At 33.3% G+C, this 20,233-nt stretch overlaps 3 protein-coding genes across 4 annotated transcripts; 2 read left to right on the plus strand and 1 right to left on the minus strand.

Annotated features, from left to right (window-relative positions):
- The first annotated feature begins 424 nt into the window (after positions 1-424).
- On the plus strand, positions 425-5,081 carry LOC143916456 (uncharacterized). Its single transcript, XM_077437957.1, has 3 exons — positions 425-739; positions 3,049-3,222; positions 3,295-5,081. Exons 1-3 carry the CDS (start codon positions 439-441, stop codon positions 4,956-4,958), a joined length of 2,139 nt encoding a protein of 712 aa, XP_077294083.1. The 5' UTR covers positions 425-438; the 3' UTR covers positions 4,959-5,081.
- Positions 5,082-6,734: 1,653 nt separating this feature from the next.
- Positions 6,735-7,965, plus strand: PDCD-5 (programmed cell death 5). Its single transcript, XM_077430327.1, has 3 exons — positions 6,735-6,933; positions 7,164-7,272; positions 7,349-7,965. Exons 1-3 carry the CDS (start codon positions 6,868-6,870, stop codon positions 7,555-7,557), a joined length of 384 nt encoding a protein of 127 aa, XP_077286453.1. The 5' UTR covers positions 6,735-6,867; the 3' UTR covers positions 7,558-7,965.
- A 3,029-nt stretch (positions 7,966-10,994) lies between these two features.
- On the minus strand, positions 10,995-16,860 carry Tmx3 (Thioredoxin-related transmembrane protein 3). Of its 2 annotated transcripts, none has more exons than XM_077435355.1 (8): positions 16,779-16,852; positions 16,241-16,493; positions 13,712-13,895; positions 13,496-13,640; positions 13,008-13,224; positions 12,721-12,937; positions 12,448-12,646; positions 10,995-12,374 (listed from the first exon to the last, which is right to left on the minus strand). In XM_077435355.1, exons 1-8 carry the CDS (start codon positions 16,813-16,815, stop codon positions 12,349-12,351), a joined length of 1,278 nt encoding a protein of 425 aa, XP_077291481.1. In that variant the 5' UTR covers positions 16,816-16,852; the 3' UTR covers positions 10,995-12,348. The 2 variants fall into 2 exon arrangements, with proteins under 2 accessions (XP_077291481.1, XP_077291473.1); XM_077435347.1 differs by having other exon boundaries at positions 12,203-12,374; positions 16,241-16,496; positions 16,779-16,860.
- Between the last annotated feature and the right edge of the window lie 3,373 nt (positions 16,861-20,233).

Consider the following 20,233-nt stretch of genomic DNA (forward strand, 5'->3'; position numbering starts at 1 on the left):
ATCGAGTAATAAAGATCCTCTTCAAAATTCAACTGAATTTCCATAGGCTGGGAAAAGGTCCAAAACCTTGAACCCCCCTATACCCATTTTCATACATCTATCTTTCGACTTAAGATCTTTCGATTTTCGATATTTGCGTTTTCGGGCGTTTCACTTTCGGTTCCGTGAGGTAGACCCGATCACGTCTGACCATAGAAGTAGAATGCATAGAATCGCTCTCAGCCTCCAAAAATGTTGCTACAATAACTCTGCGCGGCAGAGTTTGTTCATTGTCTGCTCGTTGTTTGCTACACTTCGTCTATCTCTCTCTTGTCTCTCTTCTGACTTTCCGTCTCTCTCTTCGATGGCTCGCTTTTAGAGGATACTTTTGTTAACAATGACCATTCTATGCATTCTACTTCTATGCGTGTGACCGGTTGTCCTGTGACTGGTTCACATATGACTAGTAGTCCGTTTACCGTCAAATGTCAACAGAGCTCCAAAATCCAAATGAAAGTGCAATATTTGGAGACGCGAGGCGCGAACTTTGTCGTGAGGAGTTGTGACAGTAGACTAGTAGAGAACAACATGTCGGAGCAGCTGGGGGTTCGGCGAACAGCTGACGTCGTGTTGGAAGACGATGTCCCCTTCACGAGCTTGATGCTCTCGACGAAGACGCTCCGAGGACTCGAAGCTTGTGGATTTGTGAAACCTTCACCCATTCAGCTGCGAGCTATTCCTCTCGGCAGATGCGGCTTCGGTTAGTCATACTACTCATACTTGACTCAACTATTGCAATATACATACATACCTAGAACGTGGGTATACTTTACTGTCAACTGCTCACGTGTCTACTTTCCCGCAATACACGACACCTACTACATATATGAATATTATAATATTTATTATGTGAAGTATTGTTGACTTTTAGGTTGGGGATGTAGTATTAGGAATTTCCATAATAACAAATTCCCGACAAAATATTATTACATTACATACTGTAATAACAAAAACCGTATTCTTTTCAACCGCTTGCCCGCGGCCGCCTTCTATGGAAGCTTTGGCCGACAAGTCTGTAGCGCGGCTGTCTTCCATAGAATTTATGAACTTTGCACGGGATTTTGAGCCTTATATGCGCCTATTTCAACTGTTTTGAGGTTCAAAATTGGTTGAATATATTACTGAGAGTTGAATGCCGTCTATTCAATTTGCTTAAAATGAATATATACCAGTCAAAAATTTATTTTTTTGTGGAACCATACTGAAACCTCGTTTATGTGACGTCACGTCTTCATACAATTATGAAGAATGATTATTTGACAATTAATCCAAAACTACGAGATATAGTATGTATTTTATTCTTTAAAATAATACTTTATGTGTTAATTAACATATTTGGTTACTTGAGTAAATATTAAAATCTGTATTTAAGGTAAAAAACTCGATTTCCAAATTTGCGAAAAAGGTGCCGCGTACAGGGCTTGTTCGCTATATTTATTGCCGCGGGCAAAGGGTTAACCGTGCTACTAATATCGTCATCATTTCAACTCTTTAACCTGTCATAGTTTCCTACAAAGGAAGCTTTTTATAAAAATCCTATGGGATGAGTAACATTCTAGACGTTCTGGTTGGACTAGAGCCTTTTGTGTCCGAAAGGCTGGGAGAATATCGCTTCAGGACTTTGTTTCTACCAATTCTGGCAAGTGCTTGTGCTTGTAGACTACTTTCTAAGACTGTCCGACTGCTTCAAATAGCTTCATGAGCATCTTGATATTTTCACTGCATTATACAGTTCTGTTATGCAACATATTTTAAATGGCTCTTAGTTACAAACACTTTTTTTATACGTACTTACATATATAGATATATAGTTTTTTTTTTAAATGCTTTTTATTATTACGAAATTATGTTCACAATACATCTTATACATATCTATTTTAATAGCTCTGATCTACTGATCATTTTCTATTTTACAATTTAATTTAATTTGGTTAGTAATCATAGTATTATATTATTCTAATGTTAATATGTACAGCATAATAGGAAAAAGAGCTCAAAAACCTATTTACAATCCTTATAAATGCTCATAATACATCTAATACATAATATTAATTAAAGACTCACTAAAGTCGATGACCTAAAGCAGAGTATATATAGCTAACTCTTGATTATCCAGGTGCAGATTATCTATGCTTGAAAAGAATATGGAATATTAAACTGTTCGAGATATAGTAAAACAAAAAAAGAACTTGGAGGCGTTGGCAAGAGATTGTGATACTAGTGCATGTCCTTCTTAACGAAAAAATATAAAAACGTCATCATACGAAGATTTAGATTCAAATTTAGAAGAGAAAAAACCCTAGATCATTTAAGGGGAGTGTAACAAAAAATCTTCCTCTTAATTATTATAACCAAAAAGAAGATCTTCGAAGATTGGTTCGAAACGAAATGGGTTCCTGAAATGAGAGGTTTTTTAAAAAGTAAAGGATTGCCACTGATAGCAGTATTATTAATACATAATGCTTCCTCTCATCCGAATGAAACTATGTATATTAAAAACAAACGACGGTCTTATGATAGCTAAATTTCTACCGCCTAATGTTACAAGTCTAATTCAACCATAATATCAACAACGAAACGGTTTTACTGTGCTGGTCTTCTCAAAACTCTTGCTGAGGAAGATGACGACTTGATATATTTCTGAATAAAAAATAGTATATTAGGTGTTATACACGGAATAGCAAAATCTTTTATCCGTGTTATTCATTTATCCGGTCCCATACTCCCCAGCATTAACCCAGATAATCGACAGTACACATTATATATTTTTTAAATAACGTTTAATTATATAATTTTGTAAATTAGGTATTCCTAGTATAATTTAAAAAAAATAGATATCATATTTATACATTTTATAATATTCAAACAATGGATTTCAACTGTCTGACATCACTGATGGCATTAAATTATTTTTAAATTCTAAAACTATTGCCTAAACAGAACCACAAATTACAACAGCTACACGTAATTTGTTTTCGTTTCATTTATCTAATTGCTTTTTGATTACAGATCTCATAGTGGAAGCCAAATCGGGCACGGGCAAAACTGCAGTGTTTGGAATAATTGCGTTGGAGATGTTGATAGAACAAGGAACAGGTTTTCAAATTTTGATTCTCGCACCGACTAGAGAAATAGCATCGCAGATCTCTGATGTGCTGAAAGTTATCGGGAAGGCCTACGAAGGTAAAGTAAACCAGTCACAAAATCAAAAATGTTTATATAATATTGCAATTTATACATTTGCGATTGTTTTAGGATTGAATGTCGAAATCGTCATGGGTGGTACGAACATAAACGAAGATGTAGAAAGATTGAAGAAGAACAAATTTCAAATTTTGGTCGGCAGTCCTGGTCGTATACTTCACCTCATAAAAATGAAAGCGATATCGACAAAGTCGGTGAGACTCTTTGTTCTCGACGAAGCCGACAAACTGATGGAAGAAAGCTTCCAGAAGGATATTAATTATATATTTTCCCAATTGCCCGAACGGAAACAAGTAATAGCGGCCAGCGCTACTTACACGCCTGATCTCCGAGACTTTTTACACAGATACATGCGGACTCCTTCACACGTAAAGCCGAGCACTTCCAGTATTTTATTGGGAGTAGATCAGAAAATAATGGTTGTACCCGTGCACGGCAGTACAGTGCGACAAAATAAAATAAAATTCGACAAACTACTAGAACTCATTTCTCACATTCCTTTCAAGCAATGTCTTGTGTTTTGTCGCTATCAAATACGGGCACAAACTATATGTGATCTTCTTCGCCAAGAAGGCTGGCCGGTGGAGTACTTGGCCAGTTCACAATCTCAAGCTGAAAGACTCGGCAGTCTGAAAAAGCTACAGACATATGCGTGCAGAATTCTAGTTGCGACAGATCTTGCTGCACGCGGTATAGACGCGACTAACGTTGATCTGGTGGTTAATCTGGACAGTCCTACAGACTACGCCACATATTTGCACAGGATAGGTCGATCAGGACGATTCGGTTCTCAAGGAATTGCTATAACAATTGTGACCGCAGGCCAAGAAGAAGTTTCCTTCAATAGTTTGTTAAAGTCTCTTGGTAATTGCGACAATGTTATGCCACTAGAAATATCGCTAGAAGATGTATCAAATCTTGAAATCTCTGACAAGATACATCCTGCGGATATAATCCACTCGGATGATGATATTACGAATGTAGACCTGCTCTCTCTCATGACTCTTCCGGGCAATACAGTACACATAGAACCATATGAAAATTTGCTCGCATCCTTCAATGAATTTGTTGGAATTGATAATCAAAAGTCTGCTCCGAAAAATGTCCAAACTGCTAATACTTTTAACGGTCTCCTCAACTCGCTCAATGAATTCATAAACGATTCTGATGATATTGAAAGAAGTTATGAAATTGATCATTTTAATATCGACGATCATATTACAGAAAAAAATTATGATTTACAGTATTATTTAAAACTTAATTTACAAATACCGACTGATACATTACCCATCACTCCAAAGGAGACGTGTAATAATGATAGTCGAGTGCCATCATTGAAATACAATAACGTAGTAAAGAATGGCTTCAACGAATCCGATGCTCCACAATTGGTTACAAGTAATGACAAATTCGCTGATGAATCATCATCCGTGAAGGCCACAGTTAAAAATGTTGTAAAATCTGAAGTTATCCCACCCAAAGCTGAGAAAAAAAGAAAAAAAAGTAACAAGAAGAATATGAAATCAAATGCAGCAATACACTACACCAACGGCGATACGTTAAATCAAGATTTTACGGATGAGGATGACTCTGACGATAGTCTGGAAAACGATCAAGGTGAACAAGAGTATTTAGATTTTAAAAATCGGTTAGAAATTGTGACGAATCAAATCCAGCATTCAGTATATATAAGCACTTTGTTGAAAACCGATTGAGTTTTCGTGTATATTAAATATTTTTACAAATTTAACCGTCTTTTGTAATTTATTATGTAATTTTTCCATTCCAAATTCAAAAATAATTGGAAAATATAAGACAACATAATATAATAAATATTTAAAAATACTAAATGTTTTTCAAGAATTTTCTATGTTCATGTTTGATCTATTTTGATTATATGTATATATGTGTTATATATATATTACAGTGAAATTATAATTACACGTTTCAGTGACTTTATAACCAATCACATTTTCACTGGGTTTAGTTATATTTTCACTACGGAAATTACACATGGTTCCTTACAGTGAATTCAACTCGAATAAATCAAATCGTCAATTGTAAGAAAAAAATGTAGGAAAATTTTGGCCACTACCTTTTCACAGAAAGTATGTGAAAAAATACGATGTTTGAATCTATTTTTGTCAGTATTTAAATATTTAAGGCTAGCACTTATATCAAATGGCCAATATCCATCGTCAGTATACAAATGGTCAGTATAAATAATAAAAAGGTCAGTATTAATGTTAAGTGGTAAGTTTTATTTTGATGAATGGCTACGTCCACACTACTGATATTTTCGAATTTTCCATATCCAGTTCCCATATTGCAACCTGTGGTTGCTATTTAGGAACTGGATATGGAAAAATTTCTAGATATCGGTAGTGTGGACGTAGCCAATGGCTGGTATTATATTTTCGTTGGTATCAACACAAGGTTGATACGATCTTGAGAGACAATTTCATTCCACGAATCGCTTTTTATTCCCTTAAAAAAAGTACTGTATATATACTTTCTCAATATATGAGCCATTATATTTGAACGTAATATAATGGCATGAAAGGAAGTCCAATTTTCAGTTCCAAAAACACTTTCAGTTTGACTTAACATAAATTCGATATGTCCAGAATCGCGGAAAAACAGAATAAACATATTACAGGCCACCAGTATTTTTAAATATTTTAAAACGCAAAATATTATATTTAATGTTTTGCGAGATATTTCTTGAAGAAAAGTGGACTCGCGCCAATTTCAAATATAACAGCTCATATAAGATATTTACACTTATTTCTCACTAATACAATTTCAATTGTTTAGGTCTTGTTATTTTAATTTTTAAAATACGCTTTCGTAAAGTGAAAACGCATGATACAGAATTCTGATTAAAAACTATATGCATATAATCGGTCTCCCTCACGGGACCGAAAGTGAAACGCCCAAAAACGCAAATATCGGAAGGCAAAGATCGAAAGATCTTAAGTCGAAAGATCAAAAAAAAAGGTGCATGGTAAACAGTACTATGTATATATAATATATATAAGTGGCATGCGGTGAAATTATCTCTCTTTTTGTCATACAGCCTTGTTTAATGTGCGCGCGCAGAATACGGGAGGAAAAGCCTGTTACTCTTGTTCCTATTGTATCCTGCTCGCGCAAATTAAGTGAGTATGTACGACGGGGGGAGAGACCCTTTTTTTATCTTTCGACTTGAGATCTTTCGATTTTCGATCTTTGCCTTCCGATATTTGCGTTTTCGGGCGTTTCACTTTCGGTCCCGTGAGGTAAACCCATATTATATATACATACATACATACATAGTACTGTTTACCATGCACCCTTTTTTTATCTTTCGATTTTCGATCTTTGCCTTCCGATATTTACTTTTTCGGGATTATCACTTTCGGTCCCGTGAGGTAGACCCCTAAATTTTAATATCAACTAGTTTTAAATTATTCCCATTAAAATCGGAAGGGAAACTCGATTGCACTTTCATAAAAGATGAATGACGTTTGTTGTCGAGTGAGCTGTAAAGGGTGCAGGAGTCGTCGCTTGTTTTGTGAAGTCTCTAGCTCTTTTGTGACTGAATTGATTTAATTTTGAAGTATTAGATAGTCGAATTCTACAATGGAAGACCCAGAATTAACTCGAATTCGCGAAGAGCGCATGCAACAACTTCAAGCGCAATACGGGGTAAAACCAAACCTAACCTCACTTATTTACACCTGTAATCAAATAAACAAATATTTTACAATCCCTTATGAGAAAATGTATGGAGCTCAATGTAATCAATAATTTGCTTGCAATACTATTTCCCAATAAATGTACATACATGAATTCAAAATTGTACGGTTCTATAAATAAACCGTCATAACATGAATCATCACTAAATAAAAAATAATAATTGATTGATACTTTTTAAGGGTCGCGAAGCACAAAATCCTAAAGCCCAAGAGGAACGTGCGAAAGCGGTTGAAGAAACGAAACATGCTATGTTGTCCCAAGTTTTAGATCAAAATGCGAGAGCTCGTTGTAAGTGATCTTGTCGGCTAAATATTTATAGCGAATTCAATTTGATATTTGATCGAGTTTTAAATCGATTTTTCAGTGAATACAATAAAATTAGGAAAGCCGGAAAAAGGTCAGATGGTGGAATCGATTATCATACAGATGGCTCAGCGAGGTCAACTACGAGGGAAGATCGACGAGGAGGAGTTCATCAGAATTTTGGAATCAGTGAACCAACAGATGCCCAAGAGTTCTTCGCTCAATTTCCAAAGGAAAAAACGCCTCTTCGAGTCCGACGAAGAAGATTAACAGTCGTTGTATTTCTAAAGACTTTACATGCAAACGCTTTTCTAATGATCTTCGAATGAAACAGATCGGTTTATCGTATCACTTTTTATACATCACAATTCGTATATAACTATTTAAAACGAGAAGCTTTTCAGGGAAAGATTATAACGCCGCTTTCGATGATCAAAATAAATAAATTAACTGTATGTCTACTTGATATAAGATTATCTCGCTAATAACAACGTTATGAAAATATAACTAGTAATTTCTTATTTATTATACATATTTTAACAAGTTTAATTGCAACATGTACTTCTTTCCACTCACTCACAATACTGCAAAAATCAGATGTATTACAATATTGTTATATTTATATACACATGCTCATTTTTTTAAGTTATAATTAAAATAAATTAATTAAATCTTTAGTTTTATTTTTTTAAATATAAATATTGTTGAATATATGTAATAAAAATGCAATTGTAATCCTGTAGCGGCTCTACGACATGGTCGAGTGTCGGTCACCATCCTGTGAGTTGTGACCAGCTCGGCCATGTTGGTTTTACTTCCTTCCCACCCGTCATATTAAATAGTCGTGTCTTCAACAATTCCGTCGTTCCACTTCGTACGCTCCCCATGATCCTGTTAAACTTTTAGATTATTGTACTTTTACAATAATCGGTAATTGGATTATTAGTCACATTGCGATCGCCCAAAAGACAATTTTTGTCATGAAAATCGCGAATACGGAATATTTGGTACTCGAGTTCTCGTTAGTATGATGGACTTTTCGGCTACCAGATGTTCCGTTATAGAGATTTTAGTGACTTTTGGGCGAGCGCTTTGTGACCAATAATCACCGAACCATACTGTTTGTTACCAATGTTTCCTCTAGACAAGTCTTGTCAAGTGACATTCTGTCCACAGACAGATCTAAATAATTTTAGCATCGGTCGTATTTGACGCTTGGTGCTCGACGTATGTCCGATAAAAACTTGTTTGTTTATATTACTCGCAAGATGGGCAAGCATCGGTAAAAATTGCACTATACATTCAAAAACACACAATAAACAACATGGGATACATTTTTATAAGTAAATTGATCCGATTGTGTTCCGTGCGATGTAGCGTATTTATAGAGACGTACAGCGCAAAATTGACAACAATTATTTATTCGTAAGGGCCCCTCTATTCTTATTATGTACATCTCTCTGGCCTGTGGAGTCAGATCAAAATTTATCGACTCTTGACTACGACCTTTTGGTATGATTCGACTCCGACTTTAGATTGGTCTATTGGCCTATAGGTCCTATTGGTCCTATTGGCTTTAGATTGGATTTAAAAGATGGACTTTTCTTACCAAAGTTTAAAATTATTAGCAATGAAAATAAAAACGATATTCAAAACATAATATATTAAAAGAATTTTAAAAAATCATTAAAAATTGACGTGCTACCCAATTTATTGAATTATTGGTATTATGTAGGTATAAATAAAAATTAAGTGCAGTCATAGTGTATGTGTATAAACTTCGTACACAAATAAATGAATTTAATAAATAAAAAGTATATAAACACATCAAAATGCGTGCAATTGAACGATTTTTTATATTTCATAATGTAATTTAAATTCATGTTTTTATAAAGAAATAATTAAATTTCAATTCATTAGTGGATTCACTGCAATATAATAGGAGACTACTTGACACATACTGTAATAAAGAAAATAATAATAAAAAGGTGTCGGTTGATCTTTTATGACTCTGACTCCGCTTGAAATGCTTCGACTCCACAGCCCTGATATTTTGTTAAACAGAATTACCGAAAAGTAATTCACGAATTTAATAATGCATAAGGTATAAGGGATTTTTTCAACCGAAGTGTTGATTGAATTATTTATTTATAGTAGTTTTGGACCATTGTGGCTTTACAGGAAGAACCTAATACGCCACAATGGCCTACATTTGATTAAGAAAAACAGAAAAATAAAATACATAAAATAAAAACCAAAAATGCAAAAGCAGAAAAAACATGATAAAATAAAAAATAAAAATAATAAAAAAAAAACAGAAAACAAAAGAAAAATTATACATAAGAAAAAGAATAAATGTGAGTGTAAAAATCACATTCTTAGTTTCATATTAACAAAAGAAATATAGTACATAAGGAGAAATAAAAAGAAAAAGTAACATAAAATAAAACAATATATAAATAAAAATAAAATCATAGCGAGGCCCAAATGGAAGAGAGTAGATCAAGATTCCACTCATACATCACATTCAAATTAAGAAAATAATGATGAGCGCAGGTTACCAGATAAATATGTTAAAATAATATCCGATAATCTACGCTCACCAAGGTGGAAAATGTCACATTCAGGGACGGCAGCAACGATTTCATTGAGAAGTCGAATAGCTCTTGGTATAGGAGCCATTCGAAAAAGCACTGTGCGAGCAAGAGGTACAACCATAAAATGATGATGTCTACCGTGCACATAATTATTAGGGACATAAAGTCCCAACTGTTCCAGCAACAACGGGCATGACGTATTACCACGCAGTAACTATAAATGGCTGACTAGATTTATTAAATATTTAAACGAAATTCTCCATTAGTTATCCAAAATTCAATGAGACGCCACCAAATTTGACATGTTTAGGATAATATATTCCTAATAAATGTTTGATTTACTTGGTCTACTACCTGTTCCATTATAAAATTCAATCCAACACGTCAAATTGCTTATATACTCTACTATGCACATTATTATTATTGAGTTCTAATTTGTGTATGGGAAACCGGTTGAATAAAAAGCCGACAACATTATTAAATGTAAATACTATTTTTTATTGAATTGTAAAAATGACTAGTAAAACATGTTAAGTAATAATAAATACTTGAATATGTATACAATAAATTAACAACAGCGTTACATTGACTCAGTCACCGTTTAAAATAGTATTGATATCAGTTATTACCCGAGAAACAAACTGACCCTTTGGCAAACACGACAATTGGCTAAAATTATCTATTTAGTACTTACTGATAATCATTATTGTTTTTAAGTACTCGGAACATCGGAAGTTAGGGGCAGTTTGTCCCAGTATTATAGCCTACTACCTTGTTTGTTATCATTTGCAAATGTAATACATAAAATTTCCTAGACTATTAAATTTATTACATATATTTTTCTATTCAAATTAATATTCAAAGAGATCAATGTAAATTATATATATATATATATATATATATATATATATATATATATATATATATATATATATATATATATATATATATATATTGATTTATCAAATAAAAATGTAAATAAATGCGAATCAGAAACGGGCTGAAATCATCATATAGTATTTAATATCTTTCGAATGCCAAAAGGCTAAATATGAACACGTTACATTAAAAGAAATTTAATATACCTTTAACATAGTTGTTTTTTTTTTTAATTATTGCACTTTGGTTCAGAAATTACTATTTGTAATCAAATTGTGCATCGTAGGCACTACATCACATTGAAAAATCGTTTGTATCGAACATCGAGACAATTATGATGGCGATCCAGTTCTAAAAAGGAAACTGCATCAAAAAATCATTTTTAGGCAGCACATTTAGTACAAAAATTGGAATGAGCATTGAAGGAAGCCAAGGGACTTGTCGTATTGATAAGCCTTGAAATTTGAAAAACTTACAAACTAAACATATTCAAGAATGTTATTTCCTTACTTTAATTAATTTTTAAATGGACTATTTCCGGTTATTTGAAACATATAAAACGTTATTAGACTGATAAATGAAACCTAAGTGTTACTTTGCGTGTATTGTCACAGACTGATTATAGACTTTTCAGTGCTAACGCCAAAAATATCGCATGCAGACATTAACAATAAACACCTAGAATATATATCATAAATAGTTTATGGCACACACGCTATAATTTCGTTATTTTTATTACATTATATAATTGTAAACATTTGCTGTTAATTAAAATAAGTATAATAAACAATAATATTTTCTATACAACAATAGTTTTAAATAAACAATTCATTACACAATCAGGCCTGTGGAGTCGGATCAAAATTTAACAACTCGGACTCCGACTTTTTTTTATGATTCGACTCCCGACTCTAACTTGAACGATTTTAGTAAGATCACTTTTCTTGCCAACGTATGAAATTGTTAGTAATAAAAATAATAGCGATTTTCAAAATATACAAAGTTAAAAACAATTAAAAAATCATTAAAATCGACAATGAAATAGGTATAAATAAAAAGTAAGTACACTAATAGTATATGAATTTCATACACAAATATATATATGCGATAAATGAGTAAAAAAAAATATATATTGTATATGAGACAGAGGAAACTATTGGTTTTGGCCACAAAACATCAAAATACCTGCAATTTTATTTAAAATGTAATTTAAAATCATGATTTTTATAAAGAAATTATTAAATATAAATTATTAGTGGATTAATTTCAATAAAATTGGAGACTTCTTGACACAGACCGTAATACTATTAATTAAAGAAGATAATAAAATAAAGAGTCGGTTGATTTTTTACGATTCTGACTTCGCTTAAAGTGCTTCGCGACTCCACAGCCCTGGTTTAAATACATATTTACGCATATGCATATAAAACAAGATAATAAAAACATGTATGTATGTATAATATGTAAATATTTGGTATTAACATGTAATTACATATAATATAAAATTCTTTATTCAGTTATAAAATGAAAAACTCGATATAAATGTATGAGTGAAAACGGAATATTCTCATAGAGGAATGTAAAATTATTCTTTCTTCTCGTGACCGGGTTCTGAAACAATAAAATCTATATAAATAAACCTATCATCACATACAAACAGTACAAACCGCTATATTAATGATACCTTCGGACGAGTCTTCTTCTTCCGCGTCAAGAATGTCCGTACAACAAACAGAATAAAATATAAGAGAGAGGAAACCTAGCGGTAGACCAAATATCAGAGTGGTCAAAACGGGATTTCCAGTCCACATATAATCCAAGGAAGTTCTAGCCTGGAAGTACATTCTGTACAATCGCACTGCAAACGAATCTCCACCGTATATCTAGAACCAAACACATTAAAACTTAACAATGAATGTATTGATATATGTATTTTACAAATCTCAACGGCACTTACAGGCGCCGATTGATTGTAAATTTGTTCTAAAAATATAGCCACTGCCTCTGGCGTTAATTTATTAGGATCATCTTCCGGTATGTGATGATGCTTTGTTGTTGAATTGATGACTAGCAGATGAGGAACGGGTAATATCGACATGACAATGGAATTAGTCAACTCGGGCGATCCGACCCAACCGAATTGAAAGTTATTGTGAAGAGTGTCCCGTTTTTGCCTGAATTGAAACAAAGTGGTTATTAATTGAATCAATCGATATACACATAATATATTTAACTAGCGTTAACCTTATGACTGATTCGATCATGTCACGGAATTCAATTTCTTCCGGAGTTATTTCATTCAGCTTATTCTCCTCGACGACGGCTAATACTAAAAACTTATCCAACGACAGCAGTTCGTTGATATTAGCTCTAGACACTTTAGGAAATGTGCCGAATCTTTCTGCATCGATCCATTTGTGTAACGATGTGTTTAATTTTTGTTTCTCACCAATACCATCATCTGAAAGTATAAATTTGCATGCTAACAAAATAATAGCATTCTATATACATACATATATATATAAGTAAGTAAATCTAGGAAATAACAGCAAACAAAATAATTTTTGATAACATAGATATTAGTATACACACAAGTGTAATTATTTCAAAAATATCTTATAAAAAAGATTCCGATCGTTTGAGTAATATTTTGATATTATACAAAAAAGATTCATTAAATGCGAGTTAGATCTGTCGGGAATGTTTTGATCACACCTGAAAATCTAAGATACCTGAATAGAAGTAAGCCATGCTCTCCTTGTAGACGAAAGCCACGGGAGTCTTCTCTAGAGTCATGTGCTTGTTGGCGACTTCCGGCGACATTACAAAAAATGACGCAAGTGGTTGATATTTCTCGGCATGATAGAAGAACATTTCCTAAATTCAATTGAACAATTACAATTATGAAATAATCGAATGCGTTCAATATGAAGTGATTGAATAATTACCCAAAGTGGTCCAGTTTGTTGGCCGACATAGCCGAAGAATATGGGATTGTTTTCTTTTATTTCGTTGACGGTATGTTGTTTGGTCACCAGCAAAACTGACGGACCGGACATGCGTAGAGCATAATTGACGAGATCATCTTTGCTCTGCTCTCCGATGTATTCATGTTTCAGCGAGCCTTTCATACTAGAAAAATAATGTAATATTAAAGCAATTGCATTTAGCAAATTTCCAAGGCCTTTGAACAGCCCTTTATTCAAAATAAACTCAGTATTGATCCTTGATAGTGTCTTAATTGTTTCTAAAAAATATATGTTACCGTCACCACACCGAATGTTAAAAAGTCGAAAATGTTCGTTTAACGTGCATACATATTTTATTTTATTTAAAAAAATCAATACCACAGAGACTTGACAGGTTGCCCCAAAGCGTCAATGTGATTATAATATAAATAATAAAAATCATAAAAATTATAAAAAAAACTTCATAAAAAAATAATAAAAATCATAAATAAAAAAAAACATCATAAAAAAATAATAAAAATCAAGTAAAAAATATGTACACATAATAAAAACAAAGAAATAAGATTGAAAAATTTATATCGTGCTATTTAGGATGTGTTCCACCAACTCAACATAACTGGCATCGAAGAGGTCCAAGTAATGTGCCAGTAAGTTAAGGAGTCGAACAGCTCTCGAGAGGGGGGAGTTCATGAGCACGTTTGATTTAGCCCTAATTGGCAAAAATATATCATGTTTTCTTAAAACTCTATGATTTTCCGGGGCCCAGAATTTTAGTTTCTCCAGGATAGCGGGATTGTGAATCTCTCCTCTAAGTAATTTTACGAAATGTTTCCCAAGAAATAAATCTCTTCTCTTTGCCAGGGAGTTGAAACCCAAAGATCCCAAGACAAAGGCACTAGGGAACAGATATGGATAAAATCCAAATGTCTTCAGATATAAAAATCTAAGGAATTTCCTTTTCAGGAATCGTTCCAACATTAGAGAGTAACGAAGTTGATAGGGAGACCATATAATGGAGCCAAACTCGAGCATATGAAAAGTCTCTCTCCCCCCCATCGTACATCCTTACTTAATTTGCGCGAGCAGGATACAACAGGAACAAGAGGAACAGGCTTTTCCTTCCGTATCCTGCGCGCGCACATTAAACAAGGCTTTATGACAAAAAGAGAGATAATTTCACCGCATGTCACTCATATATAGTATATTTATACATAGTACCGTTTACCATGCACCCTTTTTTTTGATCTTTCGACTTGAGATCTTTCGATTTTCGATCTTTGCCTTCCGATATTTGCTTTTTCGGGCTTTTCACTTTCGGTCCCGTGAGGTAGACCCGTTTGTTTCTATGTATTTTGAGGATAACTTGAATGTCCTTAGCACTTTGAGTCTTTTCTGTTGAAAGCCAGCCACGCTGAAAATTTCGCCAACATTTCCAACTAGAATTATTTAGACATCTAATAGAAAGCAGGTATAAAAATTGTAACTAATCCAAACAAACCCTGGATCACTACCGTAGATAACTACCGCCAAGGATTTCGAGTTTTGTAAAGGTGTGTTTAGACTTGTTAAGTTATATCTTGCAACAATATCAAATAAACAAAATAAGTCTATTAACTGTGTGCCCGCGGCCGTCTTCTATGGAAGCTTTGGGCGACAAGTCTGTAGCATAGAATTTCTGAACTTTGCACGGGATTTTGAGCCTTATATGCGCCTATTTCAACTGTTTTAAGGTTCAAAATTGGTTGAATATATTACCGAGAGTTGAATGCCATCTATTCAATTTGCTTAAAATGAATATATACCAGTCAAAATTAGTTTTTTGTGGAACCATACTGAAACCTCGTTTATGTGACGTCACGTCTGTTGAACAATGGCGACGATACGTTTCATTGTATGAAGAATGATTATTTTGCAATTAAGCCAAAACTACGAGATATATTATGTATTTTATTGTTTAAAATAATACTTTATGTGTTAATTAACATATCTGGTTACATGAGTAAATATTAAAATGTGTGTTTAAGGTCGAAAACTCGATTGCCAAATTCGCGGAAAAGGTGCCGCGTACAGGGCTTGTTCGCTATATTTATTGCCGCGGGCAAAGGGTTAATGAATGTATTTCTCCAAAACTAGTTAAATCTTATTCATTGTTGTTAAAATGTAATGCTCACAATCTATGTAAATGCCAAGCCACAATCTAAAATACTCAGCAGTTAGGGATTTCAATCGAGAAATTCTGCTATGGTTATAAATTTAGAAATTTCGATGTACACCAGTCTTTATATATATTGACACGGATTACACTACCCATGTTCAATGCATTTTTTTTTCAATGCTACCTGGAAAGGCTTAGTGGGTAGTATTCTTGTTTATTTATGGACTTGTTGGCAAAACGCCGATCAGTGCTGGTCACCATTCAAAGAGTTAAATGTGTCACATTGAAACTTATTAGCTATGCTAAATTAGTAATTACATAGTGTAATGTTACAGAAAAGTAAATATACGTACAACATTATCGTCGGAAAAGCGCGCACTTTGTAATGATTAGCAACAGCCGTGAATCTCGTGCAGTCAAGTCTGGCCACCTTTACGCTGGACGTGTGAAGGGCTTGAGCTACATGGGCCCAAATCGGCACCAGTCGGTGACAATAAGCACACCATGGTGCGTAGAACATCACCAGCCAATGTCCTTCGTGATGAATCTCTAAGAAGCGGTCACTCAGTTCTAGAACACGCGACGCATCGTTGCTCGATACTGAAACTGCTGAAATTTTCAGATGCAAAATCAATTTCAGTATTATAAACGTCAATAGTGACGATTGAGCACTGTGAAAAAATATGACTAAAAATGTGCTGAAAATTTCAAGTTAATATTTATACATATAATGCAATTTAACATGTTGTAATATGATATATGTATGAATATAGTGTTCAGTGTTGGGGTATTTTACGTTGCGTTTATAACGAGTGGTTGCTATTACGAGCCACAGTGTCTCTCATTTTAGTTGAGTTCGTTGTTGGTCTCGAATTCGGAATCAATAAATACCTAAAGTAATGATTTGTATCCAATAATAGAGATTCATGGCGAACGACAAGACTTCAGTGACAGCCGCTACTACTGTCAATGTTACCATAGTGAAAAAAATAATTAAACACGATAAAATATCGCCAGATTCTGGACTAGATTTTATATTTCATTTCATGACTGTTTGTAGTTAGAGATGGACAAAAATGGGAATTTTAAACGAACGGGAAAAAAACCGGGAACTTTGGGAAAAAACCGGAAACTTTGGGAAAATTGGAGCTATTTTTACATAAAACTGTATTTTTTAATTGAGATTGACAAGATACAACATATTGTAACGTAGAGATTAGGTGAGTGGTGCTCGTGGAGCAATGGTTTACTAGCGCAGATCACCTGATCTCTTGTTCCCGCCAAAATGGCCTCTACATATTTTATTTTATTTTATTGTTACAATCAATATACACTCGTCATTACAGATTGCTCCAATGCGACGAGTGTACTTTTAACGGTCAGAAATACAATATACATATACAATCAGAATACATAGAATATAACAATTAATCATATAACAATTAATCAGAAATAATAATCATAGAGACATCTATGGATTATTTTTAGATTTTGTGTACAATTTTTATACATATAATAAATACGAAATTATAGAGATATCTATAGATTTCAGATTACTGTGCATAATTTTTATAAATTATACACAGACAGATTTTTGTGACAACAGGAAATTATCTAATACCAATTTTTCAGGAACCGTTTCAGCAATGATCAGATAAAATTGGCAAACTCTGATAGAGAAACGATCGATTTGGAGTCACAAAACCCCCAAACCTAACCAGTAGTTTGACGATGACTCGAACCTTCGGTCTCAGTGGTGCTAATTATATACGCTACCATTAAGCCAAACTGCTGGCTTGAATGGCGTCGTCCACACACACGGCATCTACACCCGATATTTACGAAATTTTCCATAACCAGTTCCTAAATAGCAACCACAGGTTGCAATATGGGAACTGGATATGGAAAATTTTGTAAATATCGGGTTTAGATACCGTGTGTGTGTGGACAACGCCAATGAGCCGTATGCAACGGCCAATGGGATCGTCCGACTCATCGACCAATAGTTGTTGAGCCCAAATATGTATAAATATGGGGCGCTCTCAAATTGGAAACCATTCCGACCTGGAGCGCCGACGAGATCAGACGAAGAAACGACTTCTACAACACTTCTACTTCTTTCTCTACGATCCTGGAAGCCTCCTCTTCACATCCACGCAACAATATTTTAGTACATAGGTCATAATTTGTCAGGGACATTGACTCAATGCGAGTATCTAAAAATGTGTAGATTTGAAAATCTGATTGATTCCCGGGAATAAACCGGGTTTTTTCCCGTCGGTACATCTCTATTTGCAGTATGGAGAAAAGTACAAGGTCTTACCGGTCAACTTAGATATTCTGACCAATATAATTAGATTATATTAGAGGCTTTTCATAAAAATTTTCGACCAATAGGAATTGAGATTTAGAGTTTGCCTACAGCAAAGATTTAAATTTAAATTAATCTACTATTATTTGTGAAATGATTTAAAAAATAATACTTTTTCTTTCAATACCTCCAGACAATAACACTTGCATACTTCTATATACGTGTCGAACTAAAATATCTCAGATCACGGAACATCTGGTACCCAAAAACTCCATCAATTTTGTGTTCTTGTACTAACGAAAACTCAAGTGCCAGATATTACTCGAGTGACACCATTCTGAAAATTTTCAACGGTTTTCGGAACGTCTAATTGGAGTTAAATGGAAATTTGGTGGTGGAGATGCCAGTTTTACTTGGTTACTAAGTTAATTTGGAAGAATGAGACAGATGTTAATTCGCTTCCAAAAGTGTTTGAATCCCCTGTTACTGTCGAAGATAATTAACAGACATCTATTGTCTTGGTTGTCTCAGAATCGGGCGAACCTGAGCAAAACATGTATTTGAAAAAAAATTATAAATTTACCGGTAAAGTGACTTAAGAGGGCTGGACACCAGCGCCTTGTCCATACAAACGTATTAGACTTCTCCCTTCCTCAATTATGGCACTAGAGAAATTATTTTTTAATATGCTATGGATATCCACCATTGGGTTGCATCTATCGTTTTATTTTTTTGATTAGTTATTTTTTATATGAGCTAGGAGCCGCCAAACATCAATAAAATTGCCTCTTTTTTACACCCACGAAAAGAGTCCAGCGAGCTTATTTAACGGTCGATTTAAAAAACAATACGCGCATAGTTGCACAGAAAATATCTTTTTCATACCGATGATGAAATTTTTTTAAAAATTGGTCCAGTTTCGGAGGAGGAAATAGAAGAATACGAAACCTCGATTTTGTCAATTTAAAATTCGTTTTATCTGGTTGAAGTCCAACTGTCGCATTCACCCAATATATATATAAATATATATATATATATATATATATATATATATATATATATATATATATATATATATATATATATATATATATATTTTATCTTTAATTTATACCAGGAAGGCCTAACAGGTAACCCCAATGCGCCTTCCTGGCCAGATATATTGTACATATGATACAAATATTATTAGTATTATACAAAGTATATAAATACATATCAATTAATATCCACAGAGCATCTACATATGGTCAAATTTGTAAATTTTCAGGAATTTAAACAATTCAAAAAAAGTCAGTAAATACATATCAACTAGCATCCACATTTTATGGTCATTTTTTTGTATATTTGCAGCATTTTATATAATTCATCGAAATTCGAGATTGCTGAAAACTCGAGATTTTGCGAGAAAATGGGTAAGGTTGCCAATTTGTTGGAACCGTTTCAATGAAAATCAGATAAATTGGCAAACTCTGATAGGAAACGATCGACCTGAAGTCACAAACCAAGGTCTGGCCAGCAGAAACCAGAGGGATTTGAACCTGTGACCACTCTGTTCAAAGCATTACATGCTAACCGCTGGTCTATTCTGCTGGTTATTTTGGATATATATATATATATATATATATATATATATATATATATATATATATATATATATATATATATATATATATATATATATTGATATATATATATATATATATATATATATATATATATATATATATATATATATATATATATATATATATATATATATACATATATATATATATATATATATATATATATATATATATATATATATATATATATATATATATATATATATATTGTCGCATTCACTCAATATATGTATATATCGAAGAAAGGAACCGCAACAAAATCAAGGTTTCGGGTGTACAGCCCTCTTAACAACACTTAAAATATTACACGCGTTTTAAATTACATTATATGAATTTTATTTTACAGATATTCAGAAAAGAAGTTTCTCCTTGAGACGGTGGAGCAGAAATGAAAGATGATTTTGAAATCT

Source organism: Arctopsyche grandis, chromosome 1, assembly GCF_051622035.1.
Source record: "Arctopsyche grandis isolate Sample6627 chromosome 1, ASM5162203v2, whole genome shotgun sequence".
Lineage (NCBI taxonomy): Eukaryota > Metazoa > Arthropoda > Insecta > Trichoptera > Hydropsychidae > Arctopsyche > Arctopsyche grandis.

Bases quoted from the DNA above. Each gene is read 5' to 3' on its own strand.
- LOC143916456 (XM_077437957.1), top strand. From the start codon at position 439: ATGACTAGTAGTCCGTTTACCGTCAAATGTCAACAGAGCTCCAAAATC. The intron at 740-3,048 runs GTTAGTCATACT...TTTTGATTACAG, and splicing joins TCTCGGCAGATGCGGCTTCG to ATCTCATAGTGGAAGCCAAA. The intron at 3,223-3,294 runs GTAAAGTAAACC...CGATTGTTTTAG, and splicing joins TATCGGGAAGGCCTACGAAG to GATTGAATGTCGAAATCGTC.
- Tmx3 (XM_077435347.1), bottom strand. From the start codon at position 16,815: ATGAATCTCTATTATTGGATACAAATCATTACTTTAG. The intron at 12,938-13,007 runs GTTAACGCTAGT...GTTTCAATTCAG, and splicing joins ATGATCGAATCAGTCATAAG to GCAAAAACGGGACACTCTTC. The intron at 12,647-12,720 runs GTAAGTGCCGTT...GTTTGGTTCTAG, and splicing joins TTTACAATCAATCGGCGCCT to ATATACGGTGGAGATTCGTT.
- PDCD-5 (XM_077430327.1), top strand. From the start codon at position 6,868: ATGGAAGACCCAGAATTAACTCGAATTCGCGAAGAGCGCATGCAACAA. The intron at 6,934-7,163 runs GTAAAACCAAAC...ATACTTTTTAAG, and splicing joins AACTTCAAGCGCAATACGGG to GGTCGCGAAGCACAAAATCC. The intron at 7,273-7,348 runs GTAAGTGATCTT...TCGATTTTTCAG, and splicing joins TCAAAATGCGAGAGCTCGTT to TGAATACAATAAAATTAGGA.